Source organism: Sus scrofa, chromosome 5 (genome assembly GCF_000003025.6).
Source record: "Sus scrofa isolate TJ Tabasco breed Duroc chromosome 5, Sscrofa11.1, whole genome shotgun sequence".
NCBI classification, from domain to species: domain Eukaryota; kingdom Metazoa; phylum Chordata; class Mammalia; order Artiodactyla; family Suidae; genus Sus; species Sus scrofa.
The window spans coordinates 81,402,904-81,426,584 of record NC_010447.5 but is presented as its reverse complement, the minus strand read 5'-3'; the positions used below and the strand labels follow the sequence as shown (position 1 = coordinate 81,426,584).

Below are 23,681 nucleotides of genomic sequence, written 5' to 3'. Positions count from 1 at the left end.
TTTAAAAAATTTTTTTTGTCTTTTTTTGGGCTGCACCTGTGGCATATATAAGTTCCCAGGCTAGGGGTTCAACTGGAGCTGCAGATGCTGGCCTACAACACAGCCACAGCAACACCAGAGCTGAGCCACATCTGTGACCTATGCTGAAGTTTGTGGCAATGCCAGATCCTTAACCCACTGAGTGAGGCCAGGGGTCGAACCCACATCCTCATGGATACTAGTCAGATTTTCACCCCGCTGAGCCACAACTGGAACTCCTCTCTGGGCTTTTTAAATAGCATCTGTCAAATTCTTGCCTTGCTATTTATATTTCATCTGGAGCAATAATGAGAGGTTTTTTGCATTCTGTGAGCCCCACACCAACTGGAGGAAGGATGGTACACAGGAGACAAGAAGTTCAAAGTAGTATTTTTTAAAGTAACTGCCATCTGTAGACACTCACCAAAGATGTGCAACTCAGTAGACAAGGACAGCGCTGACCTTGCCCCTCCCCTCACCCATTCTGTGTTGCCATGGTCACCCCCTACCAGTAAGGCCAAGAAGACTGTCTTGGAAAAGATTAAGATCCTTGGTGGCTCCAGAGAGTTCCTGTCGTGGCGCAGTGGTTAACGAATCCGACTAGGAACCATGAGGTTGTGGGTTCGGTCCCTGCCCTTGCTCAGTGGGTTAAGGATCCGGCGTTGCCATGAGCTGTGGTGTAGGTCGCAGGCGCGGCTCGGATCCGGCATTGCTGTGGCTCTGGCATAGGCCTGTGGCTACAGCTCCGATTAGACTCCTAGCCTGGGAACCTCCATATGCTGCAGGAGCGGCCCAAGAAATAGCAAAAAGACAAAAAAAAAAAAAAAGATCCTTGGTGGCTCCAGCCAGTAACCTGGGAATTCACTGGGTACATCTCTCCTTTCCACATTCAGCAATCAATTTTTGTCCATTTTTTCCTGCCAAACATCTTGAGTCTGTCCTTTTTACTTTAATCTCATTGCTACGCCTTCATTGAGGCCCCAGTCACTTCTTTCCCAGCTTCTATGTCTGCTTTCCAAGTGGCCTGTCTTTGTCTCGTCCCCACACCCCCTCCCTCCCTTCAGCCCAAGGAGACTTAAACTAGACAAATCTATTCTCTCCCCTCCTTCCAAACTTTCAATGGTTTCTCATCACTTTTAGGATAAAGTCCAAAATCCCTAATATAGACCACGAGGCTCCATCTGATCTGGCCCTGCCTATGTTTCCAACTCTGTGCTGAACCACAATTGCCCAACACGGTGTTTATCTGCAAATTTGTCCATCTGGTCTAATGTGACTTCTCTAAACACACCATGCTTTTTCCCAGGTTCAGCATGGTTCCCACATGCTGTTCCCTCTGACTGGAACACTTCCACACTCTCCTGGACCAATAAGCTATTATTTGGTCTTTCTAACTTGGTTCCAACTGCATTTTTAGAAACCTACCTTGGCTTTTCTGAAGGTTATTGGTTTCCCTCTGCAATAGACTCCCTCAGCGACCTGAGTGTTTCTCCTTTCAGACAATCATTACATACTGGTTAATAATTATTAAACTCGGGAATCTGTTTATCTTATTTATCACTGGATTTTCAGTGCAAAGCAGACTCAGCATACTCCTGAGTAGATGCTTTTAAGAAAAATTATGCAAAACTTAGGCAAAAAAACTGTGTGTCTTTTGAAAGTCCAATGAGATTACTGTTTAACAAGCCTACTGTACGCTATCTAGGGGCGGGAATATTTGTTTGATGTGCAATTTACTACTTCATAAGGTCTGAAGTCTTCAAAGGTAGATGTGGACTTATAGAAGAGTTGCAAAATATTTATTTTATGATCAGGCTGCAAATGTTTCTGTCCAACAGAAAACACTCATGGTTATGGCTTGATTGTTTCATTGGACCTATATCATGGGAACCCATCTTTGCAATCTCATTCCAGCATCCTAGTCTTCAATGACCATAACTATTTCGGTCTCTTGCATCTTCCTTTGCAACGTCTTTGACATCTTGTTGCTGCCCTTACTATGGAGGCAACAGACCTTTGACAGATGTTTACTGGCTACCTTTATGACGGTTGGTTTTGGCTTTAATTTAAAAATTGTGCTTTGACAGAGCAGCAGAGGGAAGTATAAGAAGTCTTTGATGACTCAACTGGCTAATGATCCTTAGAACAGACCTTGACAGGGGCCTCAGATGGAGAAGGTTGGATGGACAAAGGAAGAGGCAAGGAGAGAAGTACTGGAAAGACAGCCTTCCTCTTGGGGAAGAACAAGGGTCTTTGGGGAGAGTGGGGAATCTCAATGTCTACGCCTTGAAAGGCTGAAAAGCATTTATGAGATTTAGATAAAGATAAAGACGTAGAAACAGGCCCTGAAAAGCAGCTGCACTGGTTAATGTGTTCTCCACCAGAAAGCCTCCCCTAGTGCAGATCTGCTTGGACCCAGCTCAGGTGCCAGGGAAATTGGAAGAGGGAGCTCTGGGGTTGGGGTCTTGGCAGCAGAGGCTGGCAGTGCTCCCCAAGATCTGCCCCTGCTGGCCTTCAGAGAACATTGCTAAACCACTGTTCCCAGTCTCTCCGGAACATAGGCGTGGCCCTGTGACCGAATTACAGTCAGAGGAATTTGAGGGAAGGGATGCATCGCCATCAATCCCAGACCATAAAAACCTCTCCCGAGCACTGCTCACTCTCTCTCCATCCTTGTCTGGCAGCATGGAGACGGCTCCCAGGATCTGGATGAGGGGCTACCACTGGATGGAAGGAGAGTTGGTCTCTGTAAGACTGTGTGGAGCAATTTCCCTAATGACCTACCCTGGAAATAAACTTTTCTTGGGTTCGCCCATAGAGAGGGGGCTGCTGTCAGACAAGCACAGAGCCCGCTCTGGTTACTAGAGGGCTCACCCCAGATCTCCCTTTTTCCAGAAGTCGTCCCTAACTATTCCAATCCACGGAGACCTTAGAACTGACAGCATCTGCTATCTGACTTATTAAACATGGTGCTTAATCACACGCTTTTTTTTTTTAATGGCCACACCCACAACATATGGAAGTTCCTGGGCCAGGGACTGGGCCAGGAGCCACACCTGTGGCAGCGCTGGATCCTTTAACCCGCTGCCTTGGGCTGGAGATTAAATGTACCCCTCTGCAGCCCCAGCCGTTGCAATTGTGTTCTTTTTCTTTTTTTTTTTTTCCCTAGGTCCGCACCCACGGTGTATGAAATTTCCCAGGCTAGGAGTCGAATCAGAGCTACAGCTGCCGGCCTACACCACAGCCACAGCAAGTGGGATCCGAGCCACAGTTACGATCTACACCGCAGCTCACAGCAACGCCAGCTCCCCGACTCACTGAGCCAGGCCAGGGATCAAATCCCGATCCTCATGGATACTAGCAGGATTTGTTTCCATTGCGCCACAACGGGAACTTCCTGCAATTGTATTCTTAACCCACCGCGTCACAGCAGGAACTCCAATCATGTACTTTTTATATACTACAATTTAACCAAATATTATGATGAAACACTACCATTCAAGATAATGTTGCTAGGTACTCCATTAAAAAATGGATTTCAGGAGTTCCTATTGTGGCTCAGCAGTTATAAACCTGACTAGGATCCATAAAAATGCAGGTTTGATCCCTGCTCTTACTCAGTGGGTTAAGGATCCAGCGTTGCCATGAACTGTGGTGTCAGTCGCAGACACGGCTCAGATCCCAAGTTGCTGTGGCTGTGGCGTAGGCCAGCAGCTGCGACTCTGATTTGACCCTTAACCAGGGAACTTCCATATGCCACAGATGTGGCCCTAAAAAGACAGAAAAATAAAGGGGGGGTGGGTTGGTTCCATGGGTAAATAAATTTTAAGGATCGTTAGGTTGAATGGGTATTTTTTTTTTAAGGGATTTTTCAGCGCCTCTCATGAGATAACGGGACTTGTATGTGCTTAAAATGAGCTTCTAGAATACAGCAGATCTCCCTTTGATGGTGAGATTTTTTGTTTTTCAAAGACTGCAGTTTGAGGATCAGGCACAGGACCCTTCACTTGAATAAGTCCTATGAGGTTGTGAATTTACTGGGATCTGATGCTCTGTGTTCATAATTTTAAACACAGTGCACACAGTTCTACAGCATCAGTGTGAAAAGCTTAGCCTGGGGAAGAAGGCGCTGGAAGGCTTTAGGGAAGCCAAGATACATGCCTGGGCCTTAAAAGATGAATCGAGCTTTGCCAGCAGGGAAAGAGGTGAGAGGAGATGACACGCACAGGAGCACAGAGGCTGGGAAATGGTCAGGGAGAGAATGTGCTGGAAATGAGAATCCAACAGACCCATTTGGATTGGGGCTGCCAGGCTGTGTCCCAGCCCCCTCTGGCCACCTTTGGGAAGACCAGATGTCCTCCCTCTACCCCATCACTGAAGGCCTGGAGGGCAGGGACCAGGTCTTACTAGTCATTTCAACCGTCTCTCCTTTACACGGCCGGAAACAGACACAGTTCCCATCCACAATTTCTCCTCCGCAAATGAGAAAATTCACCCCTCCCAGGAGATGGTTATAACATTCACATCTTGAGAATGAGGGTAAAATCCAAGACATGAAATCAACCCAAATGTCCACTGACAGATGATTGGATTAGGAAGATGTGGCGTATATACACAATGGAATATTGCTCGGCCATAAAAAAGAACAAACGAATGCCATTTGCAGCAACAGGGATGGAACTAGAGACTCTCATCCTGAGTGAAGTAAGTCAGAAAGAGAAAGACAATCACCATATGCTATCACTTATATCTGGAATCTAACATATGGCACAAAGGAACCTTTCTACAGAAAAGAAAATCATGGACTTGGAGAATAGACTTGTGGTTGCCAAGGGAGAAGGGGAGGGAGTGGGAGGGACTGGGAGCTTGGGGTAAATAGATGCAGACTGTTGCCTTGGGAATAGATTAGCAATGGGATCCTGCTGTGTAGCACTGGGAACTCTGCCTAGTCACTTATGATGGGACATTTAATGTGAGAAAAAAGAATGTATGCATGTATGTTTACAGGGTCACCATGCTGTGCAGTAGAAAAATATATATATACAAATAAATGATAAAAAAATAAAAAATAAAAGAACGAGGGTAAAGCTTTTAGCACAGTCCCTGGCATCCAGTCTGTGGTCAGTGCCGAAATATCAGCTACAAATGTCATTTGCTGAACAAATGTTTGTGGAAGGAAGAAAGGAAGGAGGAAAGGTGAGAGCCTGGCAGGTCAGCATGCCCGTCTCACGTGTCGCTTCACCACGGCTCAGAGGCCCTTTACCCTGTGTTTTGGGAACGGTCCTTGCTTGGCTGCACTTCTCCAAGAGGCTGTTTGCGAGGCCCCCAAAGTGAGCTGCTGGGTCAAGTGTCAGCGCGTGCTGCCAAGGGCAGGGGTCGGGGAGGCTCAGCCTGGACGCCAGGGACAGGGAGGAACAGAGGGTCCTTTCGGGAAGAACAGCCGAGCCGCTCCCCACATGGAGGCCAGGCCCCGTGGGGCCGGCGAGGCTGCGCGAAGCCCCCTGGAGGGTGTGCTCTGTCCTTGGCCCGTCCGTTCCCGGGACCTGATGAGAAGCCACAGGAACAGAGAGAGCCTGGCCTCCGAGGCAGGGGGACCGTGTACCTGATAAAGTGTGTTTTTAGGATAAAATCTACGATGCGGGAGGCCAGGGAGTCAAAGATGTGGGCTGGGTCTAGAAAGAGAACGAATTCCAGGGAGTTTTAAGAGCAGCCCCGACTGCCCCTGAGGAGCCACGAGGATAAAGAGAGGAACAGGCCGTATCCATAGCCTGGCCTCTTCTGCCACCACTCCCAGCGAGCCGGGAATGCGGCCAGCAGAAGGGACAGGCGTCAGGGCAGGAGGATGGAGGTGGGCGAGAGGAGAAAACACCCGGATAGGCCGGGCCCAGGGACTGGGTCAAGGCCAGCCGGACAGCTTTGCGGACGAACCGTATCTTGGGAGATGCTTTGCTTTCCCCCTGGGCGGATGGCAAAGAGGCCCAGACCCAGACTTGTCCACAGGGATAGGGAGATTCTGGAAGGGCTCCTGTCACTCAGGCCAGGGGAGTGGGCTGCATTCTACCCAGGAAAGGGGGGGGGGCAGGGATCCAAAGGCTCCAACTCGACCTTGAGTTTCGGGAGGGGGGCATTTATATAACAGATACCAGGAGCCTAAAGGACAGTGACTATCCTTGGATTAAGTCATTTCACAAGCAAGCATCAGAGAAGCTAAGCTACACGGAGGTCACACAGAGATGCAGAGGCAAGAAGATTCCCTGCGGAATTATCATCATAGTGAAAGACCAAAAACCCCATACAAGCTCACCATTGGGGGCTGGTTAGTAAGTTATGACACTGCGATTAAAAATATACATTCGCGGAATTCCCGCTGTGGCTCAGAGAAAACGAACCCAACTAGTATCCATGTGGGCTCCCTCGCTGGCCTTGCTCAGTTGGTTAAGGATCCGGCGTTGTCACGAACTGTGGTGTTGGTCACAGACACGGTATCTTGGATCTGGCGTTGTTGTGGCATAGGCTGGCAGGTACAGCTCCCATTCGACCCCTAACCTGGGAACCTCCAGATGCTGCAGGTGCAGCCCTAAAAATATATATATATATAAAAAAGGAGGAGGGAATTCATTCTTTGCTTCAGTTTATAAAATACTTTCTCATGGTAAAAAACAAACAAACAAACAAACAAAAAACAAGCAGAATGGTACCAAGGGAAAAAAGAGAAATAATGGAGATTATAGGCGATCTTCATTTTCTTCCTCAGGCTTTTCTGTATTTTCAAGTTATTCTAAGGGCTTTACTATTTGAATTGATAAACTACGGAATTTGAATTGGAACGAGCAACAGTTGCTGATATTTTAAAAGGCCAGCCTACCCCAGAACTGGCTCCCTCTTCGTCTCTGTGAAAGGGCCTGAATTTCTGCCCTTTGTCTTTTCTCCGTACAGACGGAGGTCAGAGGCCAAGCAGGCCAAATCTAGCCTGAGACCTTGGAGAAGTCATTCCTCTTGTTGGGCCTCCACCACTCTGTAAAGTGGGAGCATCTGTTCTGCCTCCTGAGAGAAGCCTTCCTGCAAATTCTCAACTTGCTCACCTGGAAAGACCGCAGAGATGGGAGGAAGAAACAGACTCCCCCCCAGGAAGTGCAGGGACTCCCACTGGGTTGCAGTAACCCTGGGAAGGAAAACAGCTTCCAAGTCATTTGAAGACTGAGGAGCCCTTTGTCTGGGCAGAGAATGAGACAGCCAACCTAAGGCGGCACCTCTCACCTCCAGGCTGCTCCTCCTTGGAGCCCCCCCGCCCTGGAGAAAGGGAGTAAGATCTCCCGAGCTTGGTCCTCCACTTAGAAAAGGTAGGGACACAGGACACAGTCGCAGTTCTCTGTCGGGTACATCAGACCCTTTAAAGTCGGCCCACAACCCACCCGATCTCATCTCCTGACACTTTCGCCCTCACGCCTAACACCAGCCAGGCATCCCCCAGATATCCCGGACTCTGAGCCTTGGCATGTGCTGTTCCCCTCGGCGCAGAAAGCCTCTCGTTCCTTATTCGACCAGCATCTTGTTCTCAGTTTTTGAAATCCAGTTCCGGTGTCACCACTCCCCACAGCACAGCCCCCCTGCCCCGGCAGCGCTGTCAGCAGTTTAGTATTTCCCGAACACTTGATTTAAACCTCTGTCGTTGGACCAAATCAAAAACAAAGATGATTTACACACATGTGTGTGTGTGGATACATACCACTTACACACCTACGTGGCACGTAAACAGTAGTTTCTGGATGGTGATCTCTAGCCGCCTCGTCCATAGTAACCGCGGTAATGATGACGGCAGCGTCATCTACGTGGGCACTCAATGCATGTGTGTTGTACAGGCGGACAGACAAAGACACCATGCCCCCGAGGGAGAGGGGGTGGTGGGGGGGAACCCACAGGACCGGATCAGAGGGGCCGTGCACTCACAGGGTGATCTGCATCCAGTTCCGCTCCGTAGCTGAGAATCTGATTGGCAAATCTGTCCAGCTCTTGAATGGTTTTGGGGAACCAGGGCACTGCAACACAGAAAGGGCAAAGTCCTGAGCAGAGATTGGTGGGATGCGGCCCAAGGCCTCACCAGGATCAGAAGCAGGGGATCAGCCCTAGGGACGCAAATCCACGGTGGCAGCAAGTGGGGTCCCAGATGACCCCCCCAAAACACGACCGCCCAAAAGTTAAATCTCATTTTCCTTGGGAACTAATTTTATTTATTGATTTGCTTATTCAGCTTTACCGAAGTATATCTGACCAGTAACATTTTAACATGTTTTAAGCATATCTCATGGTGATGGGATAGACACACACACATGGTGAAAGGATTCTCCCCATCCAGGTAATTAACTCGTCCATCGCCTAACAGATTTGTCTTTTGGTGGTGGTGGGGGGGATGGTCCCACTCTCTTCGCAAATTTCAATGATATAATACAGTGCTATCAACTCCAGTCGCCAGGCTTTCCATTAGATCCTTAGACCTTATTCATCTGCATCCTTTGACCAGCCCTTCCTATTTCCACCTTCCCCAGCTCCTGGCAACCAGTTATCTACTTTGTCTGTTTCTATGAGTAGAATATCCAAAAATTAAGTTTTTGAATATTCCACATAAAAGTGACACTGTGCAGTATTCTTTTTTCCCCCCTGTCTAGCTTATTTCACTTAACACCCTGGGAGTTCCCATTGTGGCTCAGTGGGTTAAGAACCAGACATAGTGTCCATGAAGATACAGGTTTGATCCTTGGCCTCAGTTAAGGATCTGGAGTTGCCACAAGCTGTGGCTTAGATCACAGATGCAGCTCTGGTTCAACCCGTGGCCTGGGAACTTCCATATGTGACAGGTGTGGCCATTAAAAGCAAACAGACAGAATAACCACATTCCCAAACATCTTCTCTTTCCTGGGGATTGTCTCTGAATTATCACAAAATTCATCTCCCTTCCATCTATCATGGTATGGTGGAATGGGTTTTGACAGTTTTCTTTAGTGGCAGAGTCTTTTGTGTAATATATATTCCAGAATATAAATGAGATAAAGCCAGAGCTGAGCTATTATAAGCAAGGGGAAGCTCAGGAACCCCATCTCATGACCCCGTCTGCTATCTCGTGTCTCTTCCGAGGGCTCCCAGGCACCTCAGCACAAGACCAGGCAGCAGCACTCGAATCCCCGTGGCCTTCGGGACAGAATTCACGCTAGGAGTGGAATCATCCCAGGAATGAACAGAAACTGGGACATTCTGGGCTATAAGGTCCAAAGAATTAGGAACTGGGAGTGCACTGTAATTCTAAGGTCATGCAAGGAAAGGAGGGAGAAAGGTTTAGGGAGAAAAGATGCTGAACTTGCAACCAGGCAAGTCTGGCTTAGAACACAGGCTCCAGCTGCCTACTTGTTTTCTCAGTGTCTCAGTCCCAACTCTGTAAAAAGAGAATGATAACAACAACAACAGGAAAATAGCAAACATGAAGGCTTTGCCATGTGCCAGGCACTGTGCTTAGCATTTTTGGTGGACTCCCTCCTTCAATCTGGGGGTTTCTGGGAGGCGTAAATGAGAATGTAGGCAAAGGGTGCAGCCTGGTTTCTGGCCCATAAAATGTAGCTTTCCATCTCTCATGTGTTTCGGATTCTGGCCCTGCGCAGGTTGGGCAGGAAAGAACATGCATGCCACCTAGTGGCAAGACTTAGGAACTGCCACCCGTGGTCCATACAGAAGAGCATCAGACAAGAATGAGCAGCCTTCCACCAAAACAAGCCGCTTACCTGCGAAGCAGTAATAAGGTCCATTTAGAGCCTGTTTCCATAGATCCGTGATGCTACGCTCTCTACTGCCTTTGTTAATAATAAATACTAACACTGATATCATTCCCAGTACTATAGCTAGTATTCGTACTATTCATGGTACTATTGGTTTCCCCATATTGTAAGAACACTGAGGTACAGAGCGGTTAAGTGGCAAACACAAGTACACACACTGCTAGGAAACAGCAGATTCGGGATTCAAATTTGGGCCTAGCTGACTCCCTGCTCTCAGGTTTGGACCACAAATCATCCTGCCAGCTGTAGGGGTCGGGGGAGAGCACGGCGGTTAAGGGGACTGGTTCTGTTCTGCAGTTTCCTACCTGGAGGTTTCCAGGCCCCTAAGCCCAGCGCCCCTCTCAAGATGGGCTCCCCACAATAGCCGTAAGAGTAATAATTCCGGCTAATGCTTATATGGCGTTTGCTGTGTGCCAGGCACCGTCCTAAACACTCCACATCCACTACCTCACCCGGTTCTCATGACAGCCCCATGAAGATGGTGTCATTATGACCCCATTTTACAGAAGAGGAAACTGAGAACGGGGAGGGGAAGTCTCTTCATAGACCCCCGTGGCCCAAAACGCTAGACTTTGGAGTCGAGGGTGACTCAGCACCATGATTGCTCACCTAACAGGGATCCCGATGTCCCACTTTGTCACCCAAATTCTCCCCAAGCTTCTTTCTCCCTGAATCCAGTGCTTTGTCTTGCACAGCGGAGCTCTACTGTTGGCCCTGAAAATGGGGTCGAGTCCCTACCCAAGTGTGGAAGGGCCTGAGAAAGGGCATCCTTTGGTTCTGCGGGCAGCCTCAGGGTCTCCTCTGAGCCCCTCCCTGTTTCTCTGGATCAGTGCCACCTTGTCACCTCATGTTCAAAGCATCCCATCCCCACCCATTCAGTCTCTCTTTTGCCTGAGACTTATCCGTAATTCCGGCAACAACAGCTGCTCCCAGAGATGGGCGAGCCAGCCCTTTCCTGCTGCACCACCTTGCGACCTGGGGACCCTTAGTCTTGGCAAAAGAGTTTCCACAAACATGTCCTGAGCACGTCCTACTCCTGAGCACTGGACATGGAGGGGGGACCTGGGGGAGTCTTCGCTCCGATGGCGCCTACATTCCAGGGATGACGACTGGGAATAAGCCAGGAATAAATGCCAAGAGATAACAACGCCGGGAAGTTCCTGAGAAAGAAGAAAGCCGTACAAGGAGAGTATGGGGATACTCTTTTATATAACATCCTGTGGCTCCAGACCCCAGGGTCCTGGAGACTGGACACTACCTTGCCATGACTCAAGGGGACTGGACTAGCCCAGATCTGGTTCCGGATGTGTCTCAGGGAGAGGCAGTCTAGCCATGGGTAAGGGCCTGGACAACAGAGCCAGACAGCCTAGGCTTAATGCTGTCTCTGGGAGTTCCCACTGTGGCTTAGCGGTAATGAAGCTGACTAGTAACTGTGAGGATGTGGGTTCGATTCCTGGCCTTGCTCCAAGGGTTAAGGATCTGGTGTTGCCTCCTGCTGTGGTGCAATTCACAGAGATGGCTTGGATCTGGCATTGCTGTGGCTGTGATGTAGCCCGGCAGCTGCAGCTCTGATTCAACCCCGAGCCTATGGAAGTTCCCAGACGCCCTGAGTGTGGCCCTAAAACAAACAAACAAACAACTGGTCTCTGCACTTAACTCTGCTGCACCCAGGACAAATTATTAAACCTCTTTGTGCCTCAGTCTTCCTCTCAGTAAAGTGGGGGTAATAATTACAGGAATAAACTGAAAAGAGTCAATGTGTGTGATTCATGAAGAGAGAGACTGGTACATAGTAAATACAGTCTTATGTTGGAAACATTGTGGAGTTCGGTTCCAGACCACTGCAATAAATAGAAGAGCACAATAAAGCAAGTCACAAAAATTCTTGGGTTTCCCAGTACATATGAAAATCATGTTTACACTATACTGTAGTCTATTAAGTGTGCAGTGGTATTATGTCTGAAAAAACAATGTACCTGCCTTAGTTTAAAAATATTGCTAAAAAATGCTAACCATCATCTGAGCCTTCAGCAAGCTGTAGTCACATCACTGATCTCAGATCACCGTACAAATATAATCACGACACAGATTTCAAATCCAGTCTTTCGGTTGCCACAGGTGAAACCACTGGGGGGAGGGAGGAATTGGGAGGGTGGGAATAACACACTCAAGCTCCGACATAAAACAGATGATTAATGAGAACCTACGGAACAGCACAGGAAAACCTACTCAATAGACTGGAATAACCTATACAGGAAAAAGAAAGGCTATGCTTATACGACTGATTCGCTTTGCTATACACCGGGAACTCATATAACATTGTAAGTCAACTATACTCCAATATTATTAATTTAAAAAAAAAAACTGATGCAGAAATTCTAATTCTAAAAAAGAAGTATCATCATGAAAAAGTTTGAAATATTGGGGGAATTACCAACACGGGACACGGAGACACGAAGTGAGCCAATGCTGTTGGCAAAACGGCGCCGATGGACTTGCCCGACACCGGGCTGCCGCAAACCTTCCCGTGTGCAAAACCCACAAAATCTTCGAAGCACAATAAAGCGAAGCACATAAATGAGGGATGCCTGTATACCGTGACTGTTCGGCATCGAGCTCCAGGGATTTTTTTTTTTTTCTTTTTACTCTGCTTGTAACTCAACAGGGTGCAAAGGGCAGAGTAGAAAATCTTTCTGCAAAGCTAGAAAGTCTGCCCCTTAGTCCGCTGCAGAACTGAGTATTTTATCTCTCAGAGCCGTAGCGTCTATACCTCGAAACAAGCTGAACAATCTTTCTACGGTATTGCATCATCGTGTAAATTAAATGCTGTAGGAAACGGGGCCATTCTTAGCACGGTGACCGGCCCACAGTAAATGCTGATTAGGTGTTACCCATTAGGATGGGAAAGGGTTTGACGATGATGAAGAAGAAGGAGGAGGAGAGGAAAGAGGAAGAAAGACAAGCAGGAAGGAGGGGGGAGGAGGAAAGAAGGGAGACGGGAGTCGGAAGCGCCTTCTCAGTTCGGCTCTGATGTTAAGAGAGTTTCTGATCTTGGGCCTCGTTCCTCCCTGTATAACATGGACTGGATTCATTTGCTGCTGCAAACCCTTTTGGGTTTTGTATTCCAGCTGTGGAGAGGGCTGAGGTTGGTCGGAGGACACATAAAAATAACTTCCAGCCTGTCCATACGTCACCCTCGCTTGTTTCTAGAAGTATGGCCACTGCATTTCTTCAGCTCCCCAAGATGCACGGCCCACCACTGACTGCCCTTTCTCCTCTCACCCAAGAAAGAGGAAGCCTTGTGGATTCCACCTTGGTTCAGCGCTGGGCGTGCTGGCCGGCTCCCAACACCAGAGGGCAGCAGAACCAACGTATGTGCAGCTTTGGCTGACTTTTTCTCGCTTCCAAAGGCAAAACACTACATCACTGGGCCACAGGGCTTGAGACAGACTTCTTGGTGGGGAAAAAGAGAGAGAGAGAGAATAGACCCTTCGAGAGGGTTTCAAGGACTCAAAGTATTCGAGTCGTGGTGAAAAGAAGACCCAGGTCGAGCAGCTCAGCAGCCCCAGGACCTCGTCACAGACACTATCGGGGACCCCGCCAGGCTGTGGGGCGCCTACCCCTGTCATCATTCAGAAAAGGCCCAGAATACAGCATGCTGGAGAAGTGGCCAGGCTTGGTGACTAGGCACATAGATTCTGGAGCCAGCCTGCCTGGGTTCAAGTCTCATCTCTGCCACTTTGAGACTTTGTGCAAATTACTTAACCTCTTTGCTCCCCAGTTTCCTATCTGTAAAACAGCTATAATAACAGGATGTTCTTTAGAGGATGTGAGGATTCAATGAGCTAATTCGGAGTTCCCGTCGTGGCTCAGTGGTTAATGAATCCAACTAGGAACCATGAGATTGTGGGTTCGATCCCTGGCCTCACTCAGTGGGTTAAGGATCCGGTGTTGCCATGAGCTGTGGTGTAGGTTGCAGACAGGGCTCCGATCTGGCATTGCTGTGGCTCTGGTGTAGGCCAGCAGCCTTAGCTCGGATTAGACCCCTAGCCTGGGAACCTTCATATGCCGCAGGTGCGGCCCTAAAAAGACAAAAAATAAATAAAAAATGAATGTGCTAGTTCATAAACAGGACATTGCTTGGCACATAGCAGGTGCTGTATGAGTATTTGGTATCATTATCACTCTCGATTTCATTCTAAGTTGATATTGTCACCACTCTCACCATCATTACGAAGGCTGAGAACTAAGGCATGATGGGCCTGGTACACACTTTCTCCAGGCAGCAGCTCAGTCCTATCTTTGAATTGATTCCCCTGGCCCCTCCCCAGACCTCCCGTGAGGTTAAGGCGTCACCTCTGGCTTCTCATCTGTGGAATGGGTGCGCCAGCCAAGGCCTCACCTGCTCCTCGGTTTGGATGTGAAGCTACTGACGCACAGTAGGTAGACCAGCGACATCCTTCCGCTTGAACTCCCCCAAACAAAAACAAAAACACACAGAGACACTTGGGTGGTTACGTAAGGCCACACAGGCCCGGGTGGCAGGGGACAGACAGAGTTCACGCTTGTGTCCCCATCCTCAACACCTGGGCTCTTCCAATGTTTCCAGCCCCCCCAAGTAATCACTCTCTCCCTCCCCCCTTTAAAGTTACATTGTTTTTTTGAGAGCGTCAGATGCAGCAGATGCTTTGCTAATAAGCACTTGGCTTCCAGGGTTGTTTTCATTCTCAGAGCTATCCTAGCAGGTAAGCATGATCATTTCTCCTTGACTGAGGAGCAAATGGGGGCTCTGAGAGATGAAGTGGCTTGTCCGAGAGCAGCGAGCTGGCCGGGCCCAGAGAACTCTGCAGCGGGCGAGTTTCACCGCTGCGCCAGGCCAGCTTAGAACGGGGTGCAAGTGGCGGGGAGGGTGCCTTTAGGTTTCTGTTCTCCCACCTGGAGAGGGGAGGACGTGACAGCCTCACACAGGAATTTAAAGGGGCTTGAAGAACATCCCTAGAACAGCCCTGGGTCCCCCTTACCTTCCATCCCGAGCCCCCCTGGCTTTAGGGGCAGTAACTTTTTAACACCTAAGTTCCCGGCGCCTCAAAGACACCTCCACACCTCCTTTTTCTTCTTCGGTGCTGGCCGCAGGCCTCTCCTCTCCCACCCCGTCTCACTCACAAAGCTGGGACTAGAGACTGACCCCCGCGACCCAGGCCTCCGTTTTGAAAAGTTAAATCAGATTAGCTCATTAATGACCTTTGCAAATACCTCCGAGGTGGGCTGGCCTCTGTGCGCCCCTCCACGGCCTCGTGGGCTGCTAGGCTCCCAGTTAATGAATGACTCGGGCAGGCTGGTGCAACAGAGGGGCTCTGTGAAGCCAGAGGCACCCAGGGAGGGAGGCAGATCGTTAATAAATATTGATTTGGCTCCAAGGGAAGCAGCCCTCGGGAGAGCTGGCCCCGGACACCCACGTCGTGGTCTCATTAAGTCGGGGTCAACTGCTCAGCCCCGGAGGCTACGAGGCGGCCGGCTCAGGGATACTCTTGAACCAACCCCCCCCACCCCCATCCCGGCCTGGCTGGAGCCCGCTTCCCGGCCAGCAGGTCAGAGCAGGCCCCTTAAATTTATAGCAGTTCAAGGTGCAGGCCGAGTCGCCTGCACCCGACATTCACCAGCCCCAGCGAGGACCCATGCTTGCCCAGACTTCTGCCTCCAGCCTGTCTCAGGGAGAGCAATAAATCCTCTGCTCCCTGGGCCCAAAATAGATGGGGGTTTTCACTCCCTCTTCCCAGGCTCCTGGATGTCTCCTCCGAGGCAGTGGCCTCTAGCCCAGAAGAGAAGCCTTTGCTGTGCGGATCACAGCAGCTCCACCGAAGGAAAGGGGGTGACGAGCCCGCATCCTGCAGGATGGAGACTTTGGAGGGCCGGGGTTTTCCTGTTAAGGAGTTTCCATTTTCTTTTTCTTTTTTCTTTTTTTTTTTTTTTTCCCTCTCTTTTTAGGGCCGTACCTGCAGCATAGGGAAGTTCCTATGGGGCTGATTCGGAGCTGCGGCTGCCAGTCTATGCCACAGCCACAGCCACGCTGGCTCCAGGCTGCATCTGTGACCTATGGCAACGCCGATCCTTAACTGTTTGAGGCCAGGAACTGAACTCACAGCCTCATGGACACAAGGCGGGTTCTTAACCCACTGACCACAATGGGAACTCCCTTCCATTTTCTTTCTGAAGAAGGAATGCCTTTCAGGAAGGTCTTGGCAAGAATAGGGGACCCAAATGCTGGCTGATGGTGCCAAGCCAGGCCCTTCCTCCTGGATGGAGCAGGGGGGTGGCGTGTACAGGGCCCGCTTGTATCACTGACATGCCAGGCAGAGCATGTGATCTCTCTGGGCATGTGTCAAAATGAGAATGAGAGCCAGATGAGTGAAAGGAACCCAAGAGGAAGTAAAGCGTGCAAAGGTGTCGAAATGACTAAATGGTTGGAAGAAGTGAAAGAGCGAATAAAGGAAAGGGTATTTAATGGCCAATCTAAATTGGAACTATCCTCCCAAGAGCCTTTGTACAATGTCCCTTCTCTTATAAACATGTCTATTGGCAGAGCGCCCACTATGTCCTCAAATATGGAATTCTGTTTTCTGAGCGCTCACATGGCACTGAGATCTGATTATGGTCACTTCACAGCTGGACTTATGGTCAACCTACACTGGATCAAACAGAATGCTTCTACAGCCTCTTCCACGTAAGGTCTGTCTCCCTCCAGGAGACCCTCCCTGGCCCTAATGCCCACCCCTTCCCCACCATGCCCCCAGGCTGGGTTGGTAGCTGGTAGATAGAGAGATGAAACAAACAAACAAAGAGCCTTTCTGGTCCCCTCAGGAAATGCACCTGGACTAGCAGTCTCGACTCGCTGCTTGCACCCCGAGACCCATCTAATCATCAACTTGAACAAAATCTCGTCAATGTCCAATTGCTCGTGGAAAATAACTTCAAGCAGATAAATTTCGCCAAAGGTGAGGCTCCTATACCTCTGTCTAGCCAAGACATTTTGTCCATATGCTTCTCCTGGCTGCGTCTGCCTCCGTGTAGGAATTTTCCGTGCCCACCGCGCCCCCCCAGATGTCGTAATGTCATGCCCAAGACTCAAAAGGAAAGGTAAAAGGATTAGTAGATGGATCGATGGAAGATATTAATGCTCTTTCATGTTGGGTTGAAGAAGGATTTGAGTTCATCAGGAGAGAAGGGAGCAGGAGAATAGACCTCAAGTATTCAAAAGACTCTCTGGATTAAAATCCTATTAAACTCCCATCAGCTTCTCCAGGAGGCATTTGAGAAGGTTGGGGTTTCTTTAACATGTCACCATAATTAGGCTTCCCTTAAGCTGTTTTGGGTGGGGAACTTTAGCAATTAAGAAACTGAAAACTTTCATTTCCTAGCACCCACATGGCCTTTTGAGTGGCTTAGAAATGCGAGTGGAAAGTGGTTTAGCCTAATTGATTTGAGGGGTTCAGATCTCCTCCTTCAACCTGCTGTCAGACTCGCCCCTGAGATCTGAGCCCCTCGATAAAAAGGGAGTTTTGTTGAGTGAAAGAATCAAAGGCTCAGGTCTACACTGACGCTTTTCTTCTTCTAATCATTCTCCCAAGGAGTTTGACGCGAAGGCCAGCTCTGCAAAGGACGGCCGTATCCCCTAGAAAGATCTGTTTCTGGGCCCAGACTCCTGTTTCCAAACCTCCCCCCTCCAGAAGCCCAAAGGGCTCCTCGCTCTCAGCAGGGACAAGCCTGGGCTGTGTCAGCATCACTGCATCCAGCTCGGCCACATAGACATGAAGGTCAGAAAACTGTCAGAGAGGGGCAGCCAGGATGGGATGAGGTGAACAACCAGCTGAAGAAATAAGGATCCCCAGACACATGTTGTTTTTAAGCATCAGCCCAGGCAGGGCAGGCTTTTCCTTCCCAGGTAAAACGTCGGCCCTGCCATTGTGAGCCCCGCTGGGAATTCAACCAGTGCAATATTCGACGGCTGGTGACCCCGCACTGATGATGCGGTACCTCTGACAGAACGCTGGCCTCCTGGCTTTCACGTTTGCTGTGTCCTCAGAGTTAAAAGGTGGAGAAGAGGCCACACCCCACCAGCCTTGTCTCTGTCGCGGCACCTGCCTGCTTCTGCATTTGCCGGGCTGTCCCATCACCCTTATCAGCCTGTGAGCTCCTTAAGGGCAGGCCGCGCTGACCTGCCCTCCCTCCAGCTCCAAGTATCGTGCCTGGCACAGAGCAGTGCTCTGTACCTGCTTGCCCACAACTGCAGAGAATTCACTCTGTGCCTTAAGGCAACTCACAGCCTCTGGTTTTTATGGTGAAAAATGACGGAGTCTGTCGGGCTACGTGACCTCTGAGGTCATTTTCCAATTCCCAGCATCTCTGAAAACGTAGTTGTGTGCAAGCTGGTTTTTCATGGTTCTTATGCTCAGGTCATTCTTTATAATAACAATGATGATAATGATAAGAACAGAGAACTTCCACGAAGCCCTTAAACAGACTCTGTGTGGTTCTCAAGGCTCCCCTGGGGCTATTCCATTAATCCTGTGAGGCAGAGACTCTTCCCTCCCATTTGATACAGCGGGAAACTGTGAAGGCCAGTAAGTTGCCCTGTCATAGAAGGGGTGCGTCCTGGTTCCGGAGCCTGGGCGCCTCACTGTTCTCCTACATTTCTTTCCGAGACTCCAGCTCGGGCTGCCAGCCCTTCAGCTGATCTGTACACATCGTCTCTGCCTCCCCAAGGGGCCCCCCTGCCTGCCTGTCATTTGCTTTGATTTCCTACCACAGGGCCCCAGCTGGCCGGCCTCCACCTGCTCTGAGCAGAGGCAGAGCTGGTCCCAGGATCCGGCAGGCCCTTTGCCCTGAGGGCCTGGGGCTCCTGCCGGGAGCAGGTGGCCGGAAAAGCCAGAGAAGACAGTTATCAGGGAAGCAGCTCACTGGGGAGGTGGAAGGGGAAGGAAGGCAGATGGGGTTAATCTGAAGAGGAATTCCAAGTGCCTTCCCCGCCTGTCCTAACTCCCGCCTGTGACTAGGGCCCACGTGCACGGCTGTCCACCCTCTGCTAGGGCAGAAGCTCAGGATGGACTGCCTTGTCTTGGTGATAGCCACAAGAGGACCAGGGCAGGAAAAGAAGAGATCGCGTGGGTAGGCCTCTTGTAGGAAGGAGTCTTCTAGAACATGTTTCAGTGGCCTGTGCGAAGAGGTGGGTCTTGGCAGTGGGATGGACTGGGAATCTGGGGTTAATAGACGCAAATGATTGCCTTTGGAATGGAGAAGCCATGAGATGCTGCTGTACAGCACTGGGAACTATATCTAGAGAAAGACTATATGTGAGAAAAACAATGTATACATGTATGTGTGACTGGGTCACTTTGCTGTACAGTAGAAGATTGACAGAACACTGGAAACCAGCTATAATGGAAAAAAATAAAAATCACTTAAAAATAAAAATAGAAAACATCTCTACCTATTAACATCCGATTTACAGCTACAGAGCCTGAAATTCTCTTGGCCTAAAGTCTTCAGTGTTTTGGCAAAAACAAACAAACAACCCCAACCTTTTGGTTTTACAGTAGGAAAAAAAAAAAAAAAGTTTGGTAGTTTAGGGAAAAAATAATTCATCTCAGTACTCACATACCTAAGTATTTATCCAAATGAACTGAAAACTTGGGTCCCATGTGGTACAGCTACACAATGGAACATTGTTTAGTGATTTAAAAAAAAAAAAGAGCTATTGAAGTTTATGCAATATATTTTGCCCTGCTTTATGAGATTGTAATTGCAGTGAGATTGCTACTAGGCATAGTCAATTAAAACACACCAGACTTATCAGAATAAAGCATTTGGGGAAATAGAAAAAAAGAGTTATGGGGGCACAAAAAGGCATTGAGGAACCTTGCTAAGTGGGGAGAAAAAAAAGTGGAAAAAGGATATATACTCTATGATTCCAGCTGTATGACATTCTGGACAAGTCAAAATCATGGAGACAACAAAACGATGAATGGTTGCCAGGGGCAGGTGTCCAGAAAGAGGGAGGAACAAATGGAGCACAGGGCACTTTGAGAGCACTGAAACCACTCTGCGTGAGGTTTCGCAATAGGTATGTGACCTTATGCATTTGTCAAAACCAACAGAACGATTCCATGCAAAGCGCAATCCCTAATGTAAACTATGGCTCATCAATTTAATGGCCACTATCTACCATCACTTATCCAGCCAGGCACTGCTCCAAGCACCAGCTATGCAAGATCTCATTGCATCCTCACAAGAGCCCTCTGAAAAACTGAAGTCAGAGCAGTGAACGAGACTTGTCAGGGGTCTCAAAGCCAGCAAGTGGGAAAAGGAGGACTTGAACTGAAGCATGGCCAACCACCACCGCCCCCCGCCGTCCCCACACACTTGGAATGGCGACGCTCTCGTTCCCTTTTTCCCTCCAGGGCCCACCAAGAGACAGCATCTCAGCAGAGAAAGGGGCAGAACAAGTCAACAACTGCTCCATGGGGTCATTCGCTCACAAGGATTTGCTGAGCGTTTGAGCCCTGTGCTAACTCCATGAACATTACACAGGTAAAGACTCTCCCTGCCCTGAAGGAGCTCGCCATCGAGTAGAAGAGGTGCTTATGAAGACAAGGAATTCCCAGGAACGAGGAGCACAGGAGTCTCCAGTTCCAAACTGGTGGGTCCTGAGATGGACCTGGGGACAGCCCACTGGATGAAATGGAGATAACTAAAGAATCTGTCCTGAAACTACTTATATAAGAAGGCATCTTTAGGAGTACCCGTCGTGGCGCAGTGGTTAACGAATCCGACTAGGAACCACAGGGTTGTGGGTTCGATCCCTGGCCTTGCTCAGTGGGTTAAGGATCTGGCATTGTCTTGAGCTGTGGTATAGGTTGCAGATGCGGCTTGGATCCTGTGTTGCTGTTGCTGTGGCTGTGGTGTAGGCCGGTCGCTACAGCTCCTGTTAGACCCCTAGCCTGGGAACCTCCATATGCCGTGGGAGCAGCCCTAGAAAAGGCAAAAAGACAAAAAAAAAAAAAAAAAAAAAAAAAAAAGAAAAGAAGAAGGCACCTTTAGACACCCAAATCATCCTACCTCTAGAGACTGGGAAATAGCGTGATATTCCACGAATGAAAAACAAATAAACATTGCAGCCACCCCAAAACAACTCATATAAGAAATAGCTGTCTTGAGGAAAGGCGGGCAAGAATGAACATTTATTAAAGGTCCAAATACGCAAGGCAGCCTTCTGGGTTCCTAATCTACATCCTCTCACTTAAGCCTGGTCCTCCAAGGTACGTGAGTTTTTGGCCACTGTGCTACGCTGCAGGGTCACATGTGTGGCACATTCCTGTCTCTTACCTGTGTCTTTCTTCTTGTCCCGGGAGAGCTCGTGCACGGTGGCGCCAATGTCATGTCTCAAGATCTTGATGATGTCTGACAGAGTAGGCATGCTGCCTTTATCCAGGTGGGTGAAAAACTCATACTCATCTTTCTTTAAACGCGAAGGTCGGGATTCAATGTGAGTCAGGTTTATACCATTCTCCTAGAAAAGAGAAGGAGAAGCAGGGGGTGTGAAGGGGACAACTGTGGCACTGACACAAACCAAACACATGGAGCCAGAGCAGTGGAAAATGAATCTGACTAGCAGCCATGAGGATGCAGCTTCGACCCCTGGCCTCAATCAGTGGGTTATGGACCTGGCGTTGCTGTGGCTGTGGTGCAGGCTGGCAGCTACAGCTCCAGTTCGACCCCTAGCCTGGGAACCTCCATATGCCGCAAGTGCGGCTAAAAAAATTAAAATAAAAATAAATTTTAAAAAAAGAGTAGAAGTCTTCGATGTTGCAAAAGTTGTTTACCTTTTCTTCTGCAAAGCCAAGTAACAAATGGCAAGAGGTGGGGGAAACAGTTCAAATACCACAGAATTTAATCACGCCCAGGACAGCACACAGAAGATTTCAGTTTGGTTTGAGTGTCTAAGACAGCGACTGCCAAAAATATTTACATAGGAAAACTTCTTTTTCTGAATGACCTCTCATAGAATCTCAACAAATAATACCTCAACAAATAAATTATATAGAAGCAACATTGTTCTACTTGAATAGAGTCCACAGGAGTCAGACATATTGGATTTAAATCAAAGTTCTTAATTATATTGGCTATGAGACCTTAGAAAATGTACTTTCGTGATTCTGTCAGCTTCTCCATCTGTTAATTTGGTGGTCCTCATGGTACCTGCTTCATAAATTTGTAGGAAACACTGCTTGAGATAACAGACACACACTACCAGGAACACAGTAAATGCTCGGTGAAGATTATTCAGGAGTTCCCGTCGTGGCTCAGCGGTTAACGAATCCGACTAGGAACCACGAGGTTGCAGGTTCGATCCCTGGCCTTGCTCAGTGGGTTAAGGATCTGGTGTTGCCATGAGCTGTGGTATAGGTCGCAGACATGGCTTGGATCCTGTGTTGCTGTGGCTGTGGTGTAGGCCTGCGTCTACAGCTCTGATTAGACCCCTAGCCTGGGAACCTCCATATGCCATAGGATCGGCCCTAGAAATGGCAAAAAGACAAAAAAAAAAAAAAAAAAAAAAAAAAAGACAAAAAAAAAAGATTATTCAGTATAATTGCCATTCATATTTTTATAGAATTATTTTCCATTCAAGTTATCAAACAAATGTATATACAGTATCTAGCAGACACTGATGGCTCTTCTAGGTGGCCAGGACACATCCGTGAACAAAACAAAGATATTTTCCTTCATAAAATTTACATTCAAGTTGTGGGGAGACAAATAACAAACATAAAAGATTATTGATTTATGGATTATTTTGTAATGTTTGCAGTGGTCAAGGCTACAAGGCAGAGCAGGGTGAAGCGGACAAACAGCCCTGGGATGCAGCGGGGCAGGGTGCAGTACTTCACAGAGCAGACGCATGAGGCCTCACTCAGGAGGGAAGGTTCACTTACAGGCCGCTTTCATTAAATGCCACAAAAACAATAATCATTTACTACAGCTACTCAACGTCAGTGTCTTTGGCTGATGATACTTTACCTGTGATGGGGTTTGTCATAAAAACAGGAGCCATTGACTTGAATTGTTCCTCACGTTTGAATGTGTGATCACCATTTGCTACTTACTCAAAAGTCTGATGTCACTGACAGAACTGTTGGTTCTTTGTGAAGAGAACCAAGGAGTAGCCTCTACATTAAAATAAAAAAGGGGGAGTTCCCGTCGTGGCGCAGTGGTTAACGAATCCGACTAGGAACCATGAGGTTGCGGGTTCGGTCCCTACCCTTGCTCAGTGGGTTAACGATCCGGCGTTGCCGTGAGCTGTGGTGTAGGTTGCAGACGCGGCTCGGATCCCGCGTTGCTGTGGCTCTGGCGTAGGCCGGTGGCTACAGCTCCGATTCAACCCCTAGCCTGGGAACCTCCATATGCCGTGGGAGCGGCCCAAGAAATAGCTAAAAAAAAAAAAAAAAAAAATTAAAAAGGGGGGCTACTACCCCCAAACAATGAAACGGACAAAATGTACTCAGAAAAAAAATGTTGAACTTGAATAACTGTAATTTCACAGAAATGAAATTCGTCAACCTTGGAGAAGTGGATCTTGCAAAAGATCAAGAAGAGGATCTTTTTCCTTGAGGGTTCGTGACAGGGGGTTCAAGAGTACAAGGGTTTTTTCAATAATAATCCCTTTCTGCATCTGGATGTCACTTTACAGTTTAGAATTCTTTGCTCTGACCTTCCCAAGAATCCTCCGAGGAGGTGAAGAAAGATGTAAAAAAAATGGAATCAGAGAAGGAGACGCTTTGTTAAAGTGGC

The 23,681-nt window shown here is 48.6% G+C and overlaps 1 protein-coding gene across 1 annotated transcript in view; it reads right to left on the bottom strand.

Moving 5' to 3' along the window:
• PAH (phenylalanine hydroxylase) overlaps nt 1-23,681 on the bottom strand; it is a 75,169-nt gene that overhangs the window by 33,985 nt on the left and 17,503 nt on the right. The window contains 2 exon segments of the mRNA XM_021092656.1: nt 7,966-8,054; nt 21,219-21,402. Coding sequence (XP_020948315.1) covers nt 7,966-8,054; nt 21,219-21,402 — 273 coding nt within the window.